This window comes from Homalodisca vitripennis, chromosome 6, assembly GCF_021130785.1.
Source record: "Homalodisca vitripennis isolate AUS2020 chromosome 6, UT_GWSS_2.1, whole genome shotgun sequence".
NCBI classification, from domain to species: Eukaryota; Metazoa; Arthropoda; class Insecta; order Hemiptera; family Cicadellidae; genus Homalodisca; species Homalodisca vitripennis.
Window position 1 is genome coordinate 158,148,640 of NC_060212.1, and position 16,644 is coordinate 158,165,283.

The 16,644-nt window shown below is 32.9% G+C and overlaps 1 protein-coding gene across 6 annotated transcripts in view; it reads left to right on the forward strand.

The window, feature by feature from the left end:
• LOC124365075 (juvenile hormone esterase-like) overlaps nucleotides 1–16,644 on the forward strand; it is a 28,727-nt gene that overhangs the window by 1,370 nt on the left and 10,713 nt on the right. The window contains exons 2-8 of one of the 6 annotated variants that reach the window (XR_006922696.1): nucleotides 1,069–1,229; nucleotides 4,763–4,924; nucleotides 5,937–6,093; nucleotides 7,751–7,936; nucleotides 8,024–8,223; nucleotides 11,808–11,974; nucleotides 13,944–14,312. Coding sequence is in view for 2 of the 6 variants with exons in the window: in XM_046821003.1 (XP_046676959.1) it covers nucleotides 1,086–1,229; nucleotides 4,763–4,924; nucleotides 5,937–6,093; nucleotides 7,751–7,936; nucleotides 8,024–8,223; nucleotides 11,764–11,775 (861 nt within the window). In the remaining 4 variants the exon portion in view is untranslated. Of the gene's footprint in view, nucleotides 1–1,068; nucleotides 1,230–4,762; nucleotides 4,925–5,936; nucleotides 6,094–7,750; nucleotides 7,937–8,023; nucleotides 8,224–11,763; nucleotides 11,975–13,943; nucleotides 14,316–14,347; nucleotides 14,527–16,644 lie in introns of those variants that run through there. The other 5 variants (XR_006922697.1, XR_006922695.1, XR_006922698.1 and 2 more) reach the window with 5 other exon arrangements.

The window sequence follows — 16,644 nt, forward strand, 5'->3', positions numbered from 1 at the left end:
AATCACACATCTGTTGTAATGTTTTGAATATATAGCTTACCTATAATTAAGAATAAAATATTTGTTGTCCTAAGGGCCACAACTGAAACAACTTAATAAAATAATTTATAAAAAATAATGTATTGAGGGAAAAATCAATTTTGTTCACTATAATTAGTGTAAATGACAACCTACCTGTGTCAAATGAAATGATAAATCTATAGAAACTTTTACTGTAATGTATTTTTACTTAAATCCAATGTTGCTATACCTTATACCGACCGGTATGTAGAACCAAAATATATGTAACTTGTGTGTACTTTGTTCATTTTTGAATAAACTATGTTTAAATTTGAATTTAGACTTGATTACATAGATGACAAGGATATGAATAATGGTGAAGAAGCTGTTTTGTTCAGTATAATACTGGATAATTACATTCTTTTATCCATTCCTTGAAGTTTTGGTTCACATTCTACAAAAATCTAGAACTTTGTGTCAGTAATACATTCAATTAAAAAGACAAGTCCATCTGCCTACCTCTCAACTGAATATGAGTTGATGGGTTAACACACCCCAAACTGAAAGTCTGAATTTGCTGTTGTATGATCTCAATAATTATCTTGCCGATTTCACAAAAAACTATCAAACAATTTTTTTTCACTGTTATGCTGCCAAGTTGTTTTAAATCAATAAATATTTTATTTTATTGCGTTCATTTGTAATGGACATTAAAAATACTACTAACTCGAAATTTGTTTGAGTTAACTTCTCTGACAAACAAACTTTTAAAGTTGATATTTGAATCAATAGTGCTACAAGTTCTTATTTTAATTTCATCAAACACAGATGAACGTGATGAGACCTCTTTGTAAAGATATTCTGAAGAAATGCTTATTTAAGAGCATTTTAATGACTTTGAAGTTACTAAATTTAATTAAGATGTTTCATCTAAAGAGTTACATTATAAAATGAATGTTCAGTTTATTTTAGAGCAACTTCTGCCACAAACAACTGATATAAGATAAAAAGTTCTTATATAGGTTTAAGATTATTAGTTCGACATTGTGTATTTAGTACATTGTTTAGTTTTAGAACAAATAAACATGGAGGAAGAGACAGTTGTGATACAAACCAAACTGGGTCAGCTGAGAGGTCTGGTTAAACATTCTGTTCTCAATGACAAGACTTACTATGCCTTCCTGGGTATACCGTTTGGCAAACCTCCTCTTGGGGACCTCAGGTTTAAGGTAACTGTTTGTACTTATTACTAATGTGAAGTACAGAGTGTAGTGTCTACAGTGTACAAAGTACACTACACTATCATGATTACGGTAACAGTCACAACTTTATACTTGAGTGACAAATAAATTGGTGAGTAATGAAATAAATTGGGTATTTATTTTTGTAGCGTGCAGTTTTCCAGAAGATTCACAGTATAATTACAGCAAATAAACAATATCATAATAAATTACAATCAGCTAATTAATAATTAAACCCCTACACAAAGAACCACTTTATAATGAGCGTTAGCAAAGTCTATCACTCGTGGGGCTGGAAAAATTTCTTTTCTGTCTGTCCACACAGTATCTCAAAAATAAACTGTCTTAAAAACTTAAAATTTTGTATGAAGCTTCATTTTATATGAGGGACAAATTTTGACGATGGTGCATGTCACAAAATGGGATTTAGCTGAGTGTTGGAAAATATTTTTACATGTGTCTTATAGGTAATAATGATGACAACAAAAAATTAACATAATAAATACCTATATTTGTAAACAAACAAAGTACATTCATAAGAGATTTTAATATATGACATATCAACACATCTAGCCTAATTAATCCCAACATGTAAAACTTTACTTTATGGTGATTTGGTGTACAAATTTGATACGAAACATAATTTAATAAATAAAAATTTGAATGTATCATGTGGCAAGATATCTCGATATAGATTTTACCTGTAGACTTGAAAGTTTTACATGAAACTTAATTTCTACATAGACAGGAATGAGTTCTATGAATTTGGCTGAGCATTGTTGAAGCCTTTGTCACTCAGGAGAATGACACATTTTCTCTCTCCTATTTGTTGGGGGATGTACAAAGTTCTTTTCCATATGATTTGTCTGTCATTCTATTTCTCAGTAATAAAATAAGCTATTGAAATTTTGCATTAAACCTCAGCAAAGGCTACACATGTTGTGGTCTACTTCATTGAACTAATTGTTTGAATCCACTTTTTTATGTTGAGGCGTGGCACAAATCCTAGCATCCCTATTTTGGCTTAAATCTGCCGCTCATGTGAAGCTAGTGGTGTGTATCTAGTGCAGATTTGCCTGACAAGATTTCTTGGCAAAATGTGATAATTTATAATGTTTTCTTGCTGGCAGGACAAGAAAGAACCATTCAAAAAGCTTGATTTAGTTGATTGTAGAGATAGCACAAAAATGAGACTCATCAAAGAACAATCAGTGTCTTTCTTGATATCTCAAAAGCATTTTGATACTGTTAATGCTTGGTATATTGCTGCACAAGCTGGAAGGCTGTGGTGTACAGGGATAGCACACCAGTGGCTCCACACATAACTTACTTGAGCAGCAGAAGTCAGTGTGTTCAGGTCCAGAATGCAGTCAGTATCAAGTAATATTAGAGAATACCAAGGAGTCCCACAGGGATCTATTTTGGATCCTGTCCTTTTCTTCATTTATGTGAACATCATCCATGCATCAGCCTCTTATAAGAAAATCATTCAATACGCAGATGACACAACCCTCTATTTCCAGGCCAAATCTTTTACTTGTTTGTAAATTCAAACCTTCTTTGATTTCAATTCCTACATTCAAAATTTCCTGGTAAATAATCTCAAAATTAATCATTAAAAAACAAATTACATCAACTTCTTTTTACGTGGGATGAATATTTATGAAAGCCCAACAGTAATGGTGGATAACATTCTTCTGGAGGAAAATGATTCTGCTAAATTTCTAGGAATACACCTAAATAAAGGAAAGTTCACATTAAAAATATATATTTTAAATTGGCATCTAGAATTTTTGTCCATTAAAATTTATCAAAGGCTTGTACATCTAATATTTTAATGATGGCTTACTACGGATTAATATTTCCATACCTGCCTTTCAGAATTTCTCTATGGGGCAGTTGTACAATATCAAACTTGGAAAGAGTATTAAGACTGCAAAAGAAAGCTGTTTGAATCATTGCAAAATTAAACAACAGAGAGTTGTGTTGAAGTGCCTTTAGGGAGCTCAACTTGCTAACTCTACCCAGCTTATACATTTTAGAGACTCCATTTTACTTTTTATTTAAGTGTAAATTGAAACAGGGCAATGATATACACAGACATGAGACATGAGCTAGGGAGCGCTTTCGAACCCGACAGCATAGAATAGCAGCATTTTAACGCCTCCCTTCTCAAGCTGGGATAAAACTCATTAAAAAGCTCCCTGAAACACTAAATTTAGAAACAAAACAAAAAAATAAAATCCAATTAAAACAATACCTTGTGTTTTTTACTCGGTTGGTGAGTTTATGGAGCACACTCAGGATTGATATCCATAGTAATGTTGCAAACCTGGGGGTTGATCCCACGAATTTTGTCTGTTTGTATGTGCATGAATGTGTGCCTGTATGTACGGAAAGACTAGAGAATGGATTTAGTTTTTAAGATAAATTCTGTGAAAAACTGCTATTATTATTGACCATCGCAATACAATGTAATATATATTGTTAACGCAATAAATATATTCTATTCTATTCTATCTATGTCTAGATGTGTTCTTTAGTGTTTTGTGTTTGATGTATAGTAGAAAGTTTGTTGGGGGTATGTGTTGTCATTTATTTAATTGTGATTCAAACTACATAGACTGTGTGAATATTGAGTGTGGCTCCAGTTCACCTTCCTCTTAGTGCAGAATCTAGAATCTGACACTGTCACATACTAGAAGGAGGTTTTCACATAATAAAGCTATGGTAGGAACGTAGATGCTGCACTAAGAGTAAGGTGAACTGGAGCTAAACTCAATCAACCTTTTCCATCATGGCTATATGTATGTAGACTGTGTACCCAGCAGGGATCACTTCTGGCTGGTTTATACCTACCAGTTGAACCCACCACTGGGCACAGCAAAAACCGATGGTGTTGTGTCCAGTAGCGGCACATCACTAACCACAAATGTTGAGATTCTGGGGTTCATGGGCAATTCGATAGGTCTAGTCTACTGTGGGAGATGACTGTTGGAGTTGGTGGGGTTTGTTCCCTAACCTCAGAGGTTCTTGTTAACCTCAACAAGGGTGTGCCACCCCCTGACTACTTTGACTGGAGAGGCTGGTTCAGAGCTGGCCTCCCCTTCTTCCGGGGAGACATGACTTTGAGATTAGTGCCCTAATTCTTCCTCATGGATCTCGATAGGAGGTGGCCCCTACTCCCTAACCTTACCTATCTTGAATATCCTGTCACTCTGGAAGCAGCGCAAAGGTTCTTAAAGGACTAAGTGCAATTTATAAGCTTCTTGTCCTAAGAGAACATGAAAAAAAATGTAAACTGTGTTCACAGTAATTGCAAAGCCAAGCTTGGAGAAGGCCGTGTCAAGTCAGCATCAAATACAAAAACAATAACAACTTCTTGTTTTCATTTTTAATACCAGTTGCTAATTTGCCTATCTTTTTACTTTTATTTATTTTTGAACATAATTTAAATTTTAAATTAGTATTATTTACAGTAAAAGTACAATTTGTATTCACGGTCTTGAATCATCTCACAGGCACCTGAACCTTACGGAGGATGGGAAGGCATGAGGGATGCTCTCACAGATGGCAACGATCCCAAACAACCAGTCTTCATGAACATCACTTGTCAATCAACTCCAGACCATGAAACTATTGGCAGTGAAGACTGTCTTTATCTCAATGTTTACACAACTGAGGTGATTAAAATACCCGATTGTACTTTCAGTAAGTTATGTTAATATAACAAGTGTAAAAGTACTTAAAGATTTGCAGGAACTGATTTTTTCAATGTTTAACCAAGGTTGATCCAATTCTTTATTATTGAGGCTGATATAAATTTCTTATCATGATATCTTATTAATAATATTATTAATTGTTAAATTTATGTTAAACACCACTGAATGATGATCTAGTTAATTAATTAAAGTAATTGAAAATATAACAGGATTTCGGACATTTGTCATAAAAATCCTCTTATCCTTAAATAAAGAATTAAGGTAATTGTTACAGGAGTGTGAGACCGACTTAATACAAAGCATGTTCTACCAAACATTGATTTTCTTCCTTTTTACCTTAAACTCTATACATTTTATTTTACCTTTATTGTTTAAACTTTCCAAAACAACATTGTGTTGAAATTATAGTAGACATAATAAGATATTATCTGCAATATATTGTAAATTGAAACTTTATATTTTGGCACAGTTTATTTTAAAAATATATTTTTATTATAACTTTTTTGATGGCAACAATGGGTTCCAATATGATATTTTGTTAGAATATTAAATGCAACAAACAAGTTAATAAAAATAAATAAAATTTGTTGTGTCAAACGTATTTACGTTTAAACGTATGTAGATAACACATTTAACGATGATGTTATGCACTACATCATTCTCAGCTTTCATTCTCTTAATAAATTACTGTTTGACCAATCTACATGTTACCACTTAAAAACGTTTTGCATTACTCTCTCCAACGTGAGCTGGTCTGAATGATACTTAAAACTAGAAAGTCAAAACTTACATAGTACAGTTTTATTTGATTTATTACAAACTGAGGACTTTCCAAACATGTTCAAATTTTCTGTTCTACTTATTAAAAAACAATTTAAATTTGTATTTTTTAGGTATTTTCCATTTTATAATTTAAAGACCAGAATGGTGGCATGGATAAATGATGAATTTATGATTACATAATCTGTTTTAGCATCCAGACAAAAGTACAGAAAATAAACCAGTGTTGTTCTCCATTCCCGGTGGTGGTTTCTTATGTTGGTCAGGAAGTTCGACTAAAACAGGTGTTGAGAATTTCATGAATGGTGATGTAGTTGTTGTCTCTTTTAACTACAGAGTTGGAGCTTTTGGTGAGTTACTATTTCAGGATAAAATATTTTAAGTATCTATTCCCTCTAAAATCTTTACTGAATTTAAGCTTTCCAAATAGGCATATAGAATACTGTATTTCAGTGATTCTCAAAGTGAAATACTGTCAGAGACGCTGTCATTAATCGACAATGTACCCTTGTTAAACAAAGCAATCAGTCATAGGATAGATGGCGTGGCAGAGAATATTAACGACCAGCTGCTTTTACTTGTATTATAAAAGGTTAGGAGTTTGCAATGCGGTTGGGACAGACTAACAAAGACCCCCATTTGATAAGTTAAACAAATCAAGGAATCTACTACATGCTAAGATCCTGTTTGGTAATTTAGATAACTGTATGAGTTTCCTCAACATTGACTAACAATAAAGTGTTGGAGTATGTACTGACAGTGGCAGTTTAATGGTGGGTCAATAAAAGAAACTTCAAGCTCTCCTCGGGCAGAAGCGACCAGTGTGGTTTGGACCCATTGTATGATAAGTAGAGAAGCATTTGATGTTGAAGATCTCAGTAAAAAGCAGCACTATGGACTTAAGATTGTGTGCAATAAAGTATATTAAAACACTCCTAAAATGGCAAGATCTATTGAATAAATGTGCCAAGACATGAGATTTTACCACTTGTGTGTCTTATTGTACAGTAATTCCCATTGGTTGTCTCTTGGCAACTTCCTTTCTAGGGTGTCTGAGCTGACACACGAAATATATACTTACAAGAAGAATGAAATCCATGCCAGTTCCAACAAATTTAGTGATAAGCTTTCTGTCAGTTATAGCTTTTCTTACTGATTTGTTTAAGTAGAGCATGTTAACACAAATAATTTAAACATGTCAGACAACAAGGAAAGATTTAAAAAGTACACGATCTGTGGAATGCTGTCTTGGCTAAAGGTGATTAGATCAGATTTACCGCGTTGAAACAGCTTATTGAAGAAAATTATTTGAGTGTAAAGTTTACTCTAATGACGTGTTTTTGCATTATTTTTCCAAACTGAGGTTCTGTTTTGATTAATATCTCCCTATTAACGATGTCAACTCAATAATGTGTGTATCAAATCCATGTTAAGAAGAAATAATACCCCCTGCGTCTAAACGTTCCAGAGATTGAAACAACTCATTGATATCCAAACAGATACTTAGTTAAAGTCTGGATTCAAAATTAACTTCTTCCTAGAGTTTTGTTTTAAAGTCGAAAAACAATATTCGCAAATTGCCAGGAAAGCATACTGTATGTTGGTAGTGTGGAGATAGTCAAATAAAGTAAGATATTCAAAAGTGATAATATAATTAATGATTTTACTAAAATAAGTTAAATTAATGAAGTAATGAAGTTCAGGTTTGTCACAATTATTTAGAAGACTGAATTATGCTTCAGTATTAATTATAACTTGGATTAAGCACTTCTTTGAAGAATGTTATACTTGTATTAATAACATAAGTAAATTGATATCAATAAATGTTAGGTTTTAGACAAATTCAAAAGTCATAAAACAACTGTGGTGGATCAGTAAAATGTTTAAGAAAAACTCTGTCAACATGAACTGTGGTTTCAAGAATTTAAATTTATTAAAATTAAAATTATTTTAATCTATGTTAAAATAATTTTTATTTGTTTAAGGCATATATTTCAATTTTTTCAGGGTTTTTATCTTTGGAGAATGAAGAAGCCCCAGGCAATGCTGGACTCAAGGACCAGACCTTGGCCTTACAGTGGGTACATGACAACATTGACAGTTTTGGAGGTGATCCAAACAATGTCACCCTTATTGGAGTCAGTGCTGGAGGAGCCTCGGTACACTTTCAACTTTTGTGTCCTCAATCCAGAGGTAATTTTTAAAAAATGCAAAAAATTATTTGAGACATTTTGAATGAATAACACAATATGAATTTGTAAATGTTTCGGTTTATTTCAGGACTGTTCCATAAGGCTATTATACAATGTGGCTTTGCAAATAATCCATGGGCTAATCAAGAAGCTCCAAGGGAAACTGCTTTAGAACTGGCCAAAGCCTTGGGATGTACCTCTGAGGACTCTGATGAAGTACTTCAATTCCTCAAGTCTGCATCTGCCGATGATATAGTGGCTGGCACTCATAAGTTATGTATGGCTGAGGTATGAATACAAGTGTTTTCAGCAGTAATGTTGTGGTTTGAAACAACAAAATGTGTCATCTTAAACTCATATTTCTCATTTTATATTAACTCTTAATTAAATAAATGCTATAGGCCAATCGCTATTGTTCCGTTCAGCACATTCTTAGGCTGTTAAATAATACCTCTGAGAACCCTGATGCAGTACTTCACTTCCTCAAATCTGCATCTACTGATGACATAGTAGTGGAACTCATACGCTGTGTACATCTGAATTTTGACTTGCAACTTAAATATTTACAAAATATTTTACAGTTACATTAAACTAACATAACCATATTAAGATATTAAAAGTACTTGGTTTATGTTGCATATTAAAGGCATATTTTCGTAAATGTTATAAACACTCAAATAATATTAGTAGTTTAAATCAAAACCCAAATTACAGTATTATACAGTAGATATTCCCCACTTGTTAATTGGCGCAACATTGGACATATAATATTTGGAGAACTGGTATCTACCCTCTTCTCAGGTGCCAAATTTTAAAAAATAAGGTTTTTTAAGCCTCAGCTTAGCTATATCGGTTTTGATGTACACTGGTTTATTTTTCATAGTACACACACACTGTTTTGTGTCTATACATGATTGGCCCTCCCCGGCATTTGAACCCGTGATCTCTCAGTTAGAGAGCCGAGACTGTAACCATTAGTCTATGGTGGAGGACTAAAAATAAGGTTAAGAATGTGAACAAATAACGTATTTAAACAGATAACAATAAACATAGCAAAATCAAAGCTGACAACAAAAATTTTGTAAATCAGAACAATAAAGATACAAGTACCTGAAATCCAACACAAAAGTAGAAGCAAAGCAAAAAATCATGATATAAGATGTTGAATTGTTTATTTTTGCATACTTTGTCTTATCTTTTAGGATGTGACAACTGAAGAAAAGAGCAGATACAAGCTCTTGAAACATTGTGCTTCTGTTGTAACAAATAAAGATGGCAATTGTTCATGATCCAGTTGTTCTTTAAAATCATACATCATCAATAATGAACTTTGAACCAAGAATATCCACGTGTCCATAAAATAAAACATCAAAATATAACAGTATTATTATTTATTATTATTGTGTCCTTGTAAAGAATACAACTTACTCTTTGATAAAAAAACCAAAGCAAAGCGTATTGCAAGAGCTTGTCACTTTAATGATCCAGAAGCTCAAAGACTGAAGACCGAGTTTTTAGAAGCCTTAAATAGAGAAGAAACCACAGGTTGCGTAGCTGCTAAAACCCAAACAGCAGAAAAGAAAAAAAGTCTATGATATGAGACTGAAATATCTAAAAAGGCAAGCAATAGTAGACCGCATAAGCAACTCAGAAAACAGGTCAAAAGCAGTCTGGGACACAATTAATAATGAACGCCATAAGAAGAAACAGGACACTCCACTTGAATTGACAGTCAATGGCAACAAATTAAACAATCCATTCGAAATAGCTGAGCACCTAAATACTTATTTTACAACTATAGCTGAGATAACACTAAAAGAAGCAGATCAAACTTCAGATATCTCAAGGAAGCCTCAATGCACTACCGATGCACCTGAATTTGTTATTCATAGCACTACACAGGCAGAAGTTAAGAAAACCATCATGGCAATGAAATCAAAGCCATCAGCAGGCATAGATGATGTCTCATCTATCTTACTTAAGCACTATGTTGATGAAATTACACTGCCTCTGACTGATATTATGAACAAGTCTTTAGCTCAGGGTATTTTTCCAGCTGACCTCAAGATTGCCAAAATAATCCCTATTAAGAAACAACCACAAAGCACAGAAGCTGGCCCCTTTAGACCAATATCTCTTGTATCAACCATCTCCAAGATATTTGAAAAAATTGTTTTAACAAGATTAATAACCCACCTCATGGACAATAATTTGCTCAGTAAACATCAGCACGGATTTTTATCCTCTAAATCTACAACCACAGCTATCACTGACTTCTTTGAGAATGTAATTGACCAAATTGAAACTGGAAAAATACATACAACAGAGCAAGAGCTATCTACAACATATATATCTATGTTGTAGATAGCTTATATCTGCTATTTTCTTGGATCTAAGTAAAGCTTTTGACACACTGGGACATAATTTACTTCTTACTAAGCTGATGACTTTAGGAATCCAAGGCAATGCAATAAACTGGTTCAATAGTTATTTGAAGAACAGGACTCAACTAGTAGAGCTGAAATATACAGCTAATAACACAGTTTACCATGCTAGGTCAAAACCCCTCAATATAACAAGAGGGGTCCCTCAAGGCTCAGTACTGGGTCCAGTCTTGTATGTATTGGTAACAAATGACCTCCCAGATTACCTAAAGGAGCAAGCCCACACCACAATGTACGCTGATGACACAGCTCTTATACTTGCTGAAAAAGGCCCTAATGATTTAGATTGTCAGGCCTTCATTGCTTTCAATATGGCAAAACAATATTGTCAGGAGAACGATCTTGCACTAAATGACAGCAAAACTAAACAAATCCTGTTTACAAGAGCTGCAAACTTAACCGAGGGGTTGCCAATGGTGGAAGTAGAGGACGAGACCAAATACCTGGGAGTGATCATTGACCAACATCTGTCCTGGACCCCTCATGTGGACATGATGTGCAGGAAACTGAGTACTGCCCTGTATGTTGTAAAAAGAATAAGGTCTGTTGCAGATCTGTCAACGGCCAGGGTCGCGTATTTTGCCCTATTTGAGTCTGTGGTGAGGTATGGTTTGATAATATGGGGAGGGTCAAGTATAGGAAATATGACTAAAGTTCTAAAACTTCAAAAGAAAGCGGTAAGAATATTGGCAGGTCTAAATCATCTTGACTCGTGCAGAAGTGCTTTCAAAGACCTTGGAATTCAGACAGTGGTGGCTCTTTACATACAACAAACCATTCTACATGTATTTAACACTGATTACAATAGACTGGGCGAAATTCATTCATATGGAACCCGCAATGTGACAGCCTTCGTCTTGCAACCTCATCGACTCACCATGACTACCAAGAAGCCATCTTATGCAGGTGCAAAATTTTACAATCTCCTACCAAGACACCTCAAGAGCATAACAAGAGAGTCAGCGTTGAAGAGGAATCTCAGTGCATGGCTTGCTGACAGGATGTTTTACTCCATCGAGGAATTTTTAAACTGGACATGACATTTTTATCTTTATCCATGTTTTAAACTAGATAAAATTTTTACATACATACTGACACATATTCTGTACTTGATGTATATGAATAAAGTTCTCTTTGATTGATTGATTGATTGATTGACAAGATTGACTAAAATTATTTGGTCAATGAATGTTTTAAATTTTTTTATACCTAAAAAGCTTCAAATGACCTAAAAATTGCAACATTAGTCAAATAAAAAATAACAGCCAGTATAAATTCAAATTTATTAAAACTCCTTGCAAAATGTAGTTAAAAACCACCTATTTAAAAATGTATGGCGCAAACAACAACTTATTTTGGTTTTATTGTTAAATCTTATTTTCAGAGAAGGAAATAAAATTTCTTATTTGTAAAATGTTCTCCAAACAGAAGAGGAAGAAAATTCCGGACTTTGTATTTACACCCAGTGTAGAAGTCTCTGGAAGCAGAATCCTCCCTGCCTGATATTTCTGACAGTCTCATGGAAAGAGGGCAATTTACTCAAGTCCCTGTCATCCTTGGGTGTTCTGTCAGAGAAGGAACTGTGGCAACCGTATGTAAGTCTAATATTCATTTACTTACATTTTTTTTAAATTTTTTAATATTTTAGTTTGCCACAGTAAGTACATTGTCTGCAAAATTATAATGTTCACCAATGAAATAAAATATATCTTATTCATTGTGAAGTTTCTTCTACATTAGATAATAAAAATGTTTTCTTATTAGCTCTTTTCAGTATAGTTAGATTTAAACATGTAATGTATGGTTTTAAGAGCTTTAAGAGTTTTAAGTCATGCAGAGCAGAGTGGCGGATTTATCTTTTCTTTTTAATCCTGGAAATGATCAAGTATGCAGTCAAGGATTCTGCTGAACGTCCTAGGCAGAGCTCTATGAATTAATTGTTTATATATAGTTGAATATTATTTTATATTCTTTTTATTTATTATTGTTGGGTTATTGTTGCTGTCCTTCATTGGACGGTACTTACCAATTTGCTTTTATAATTGTTTCTACTTATTATTATTGTTATGTCATTTTATACGTCTCTTATGTGTAAATTTGTGTATGTTGTTAGAATGATAATTAATAAATAAAAGATTTACTATCATGATTGTGAAAGTTTATAACTCATATAATATTAATATATAGACAACCAAATCCTTTGAACTTTGAAAATGAATTTTATATTGGTGTGTCATATTGTAATCTCTAAATTAATCTATAAAAATATCTTAAACAATAAGCATTCTTGGATATCTTTGTGATTTTAAATTGAGCGATTATAAAATGCCTTGAAATGTGCGTAGGCGTTTGTTACGATCCAGTCGCCACGGTGGCTGTGCGATTTTGCTACGTTCGTCGTCCCTCGTTTGGTGTGCCAATTTGCTCACGATCAGTTTTCTAAGTGTGCTGCCCCTCGTTGGTTGTGCGACTTGCTTACGATCAGTTTTTTAAACCGCTTTTTAACATGTGTTGTAATCCCCTGTTGGCTGACTCATATTGTTCCAAGTCGGTATTTAAATAACGATCAAACTTCAATGTCTGTGGTGTTGTTGGAAGTGTAGTTTGTATTAGTGAAAGTAGGCTACACGTTATATATCACTAGCACTGGGTCTATATTTATCTCAGGTTTTTTAAGTAGGTTGAATTATGGTTCAAACTTAATATTACTCTATTGAAAGTTCTGATCAATATGATTGTTTATATCATAATAAAGTTCACAAAATATTCACTGTTCTTATCAATCACTTTGAATCTAAAAAGTTTTGAAAGTAATATTCTTTAAGCTAAAGCTTAATTTCTTACTTACCACATTTCTTTGTAGATGGGATAGTCAATGAAAGACAAAGCAAATGACTTTGACATCAATTTATTTTATGTTATACTGTCTAATTCTACTCACTTTGCTTTGATATTTTGTTCACTAACACAACATCCCATCCCTGATTACAACTTCAATGCACTATTGTACAGTTTCATATTTCATCACTACTGTACCATGAGGATCTACATGAGTACACGACCTCGCTGCTTCAAGTTCAGAGAGAGAAGAAGGAATCTCCTCCCCTCTCACAATACTCATCCCCTCTCCCGTTCAAATCAGTGTCTTCACGATTGAATATAATTTGATTCTTTTCTTATAATTGTCGAAATTTATCACGTTCACTATAATTGATCAATTTAAGTCTTTCTATTTTCTTTTATTATTTTTCTATAGCTTTTCTATTTAAATTTTTTGCAACATGTGCTTTCTGATGTCATCAATACGCAAGTCATTTTATCCCACAATTGGCTTTTCTGCGTAATTTTATTTAGTACTTTTGTAAAACACGAATTTTGGTTATGTTTAACTCATTTTAATTAATTAAATTTGTTCCCGTATAAAGTTTAATGTATTTCTCCGTTATTAATTAAATAAATCTCAATTCCGATAACATGTGATTTACTGACGTCACAGTCTGCTAATTCCCCGCGAATAATTAAATGTCGTAATTTGACCTGTCACACATTCTTATTAATGCATAGGTGGTCACCATGAAAACATTTGACTCTTCGACTTCAGAGCCTCAACTATCCAGTGATTCAGAAGTAGTTCTGGAGATAGAGAGATTAGTATGGTCATCACTCATTTCAAGAATGCTTGAACTGCTACTGAGTCTGAAATGAGTTACCTACCATAACCTAGTTACACTGCTGGGAAACGTGTGTGAAGCCTGAATGACAGATAGTAGCACAGGTGATTAAGAGTTCTTTTTAACACTTTTAGCCTCAGATGTTTTGAAACTCTAAGTATAAATGTTGTTATCATGAATCTTCACAAGAGGCTGTTAGCGTTAATCACAAAAACTCTTATTAGATCAAAAACATAGTTTTAGTCTTAAACAAATTTAATGAAAAATGTGTGACTAAATTATTATATTTGTTTCAAGTTGATGGACTGAGCGATAAAAGATTTGAATTCATCAACAACAACCCGGAAGTGCTTGTACCATCATTTCTTGGTTTAAAAGAAGGAAGTGTTGAAAAGAAAGAGGCAGAAAATGAAATTTGGACATTTTACTTTAAAGGGAAACCTCTGTCTTGGGATACCATACATGAATATCTGGTGGTAAGTATAAATGCTCCCAGGAGGGTTTATTTTGGCTAATTTTTACCTATAAGTACATTATTACAGCAAAGCCCTGTGTCACTTATATCTGGAAACTCTAATCGATATTCACAAGTGACGTATCACAAACCACAAATATAGATATTAGGGATTTAACTATTACTCTATGAATATGTCTAGTTTACATCAGAAGATGACTGTTGGAGTGGGTGAGACTCCCTTAGTTTTTAATGCTTTTGTAAACCTAAACATGTAAGAGTAGAACCCCTCCTCCCCGCCCACTTTGACTGGAACAGTTAGCCTCCCCTTCGTCCTAGCTGACTCAATTGAGATAATGGAAGAACATTAATAATAAAAAGAACATTATTAAAATGTTATTAATAAAAAAATATATATAAAAACAGTATGTCATATCTCTGGTATTGGTTTTAAAGATTCATGTGAACAAAATTTCAAGAACTTCACGACAGCCCCTTATTTAGTTGTGTATAAATTGTTACTAAATCAAACAACTTAACATATCAAAACATCCACCCATATATAACAAGATATATTATATTTCTTCTACAGTGTTATAGTATTTGTTCTATATCTCTTCAGCCAAATAATGATATGCTGTTACTGATTAAATAATGAGTATATTTATAATAATTTTATATTTAATTATTAAATTAATCCCCAGTATTCTATAACTTCTAAACCACACTCTGTATTCCATCCATCATAACACAGTGATAAAGATGATCTACAAAGAAGTATGGAAAATCTATGAGTATGAAAATAAAGAAAATTTACGTCCAGCAATACTTAGCTTTGAGCTAGTCAGTGAAACAATCATACAGATTTCATTCTTCCCAGGAAATTAGACCATATTAAAATCTTTGACGTACTATTAAAGTAGCAATAGTGATTTTTAATTATATTTTACCTTAAAAATGAAACAACAAAAAATGAACAAATAAAATTGTGTATTAAATTTTATACTGAATTGTAACTTACTTGTTTTTGAGAAAACCTGTATAGAGTATAGGTTTAAAAAACAGTACAACAACTATACTAGTTTACCAGCAAACCAATAATACTTTCTTACAAATCTTGTAGAAAATATAATCCTGAACAAGATGACTAAATAATCCTGCAAGATTGTTTGCACTGATATGATTCAAATCCATAACAAAACATTGATTATATTGTAAAGTTTCTGTCCTTTTCAGTCAGACATAATTCAAGTTTTCCAAAGAAATGACAGAAAGCAGCCTATTTGAACATCAATATCCTGAAGCAAACTACTGTATTACCTCTCTGAAATGTAGATTATTCCTAAAAATAGTTTTGCATAATGGTGTTTGAACACCAGAAAGCAAGATTGTGACGTTCTATGCACTCTTCTTGAGAAAACCCGACTTTAAAATTGTAGAAAATCATATCCCAAAAATGTTTTTGATAAATCCTTCACTTAATGATTTTAACTTAATCATTTCCATATCAAATCAAATTTATTTATAACTGCTTGTCAATACGCAACTTATTCAAAAATTCTATTTCAATACATCTATCTATCACCATTGAGTAAGTCTGTTGGGCCACTTTGTTGGTCATTTAAATATGTCACTACTAAAGTATAAATACATGCTGTATAAGTACCATTATATTCTTATTAGTGAAATTGGTGAATTATCTTTGTCCGTGAAACCGTGAGTCAGAAGACGGGTAAAATCTTATAATTCTATGAGAGCTCGAGGATTACAGAACATAGTAGGAATTTTAGAAATATGTAAGATCTGACAAATTTAAGCTTAACATTACTATGGGGAATATATACTAAATTTTAATTCAATTCAATTTACAATCTTAATTCCACTATTGTAAGTAGTGTTAAGATTACTGGCTTATAACATTAGGGTTCATAATGCAACTGTTTATAATGGAAACATTACTTAAACATAGTTTCTTTGAAAGTGATTACCCACTGTTTTATGTGATCTATAAACCTGAGTGGTGGTTTATTCTCTTCCCTCCATGAATTTGTCACACATACATGTTATCTGTCAAATTGGATATGAAGATTGCCACTGTCCAGAATTGAGTTTAATTAAAGGGCAATGTATATTTTCCTTA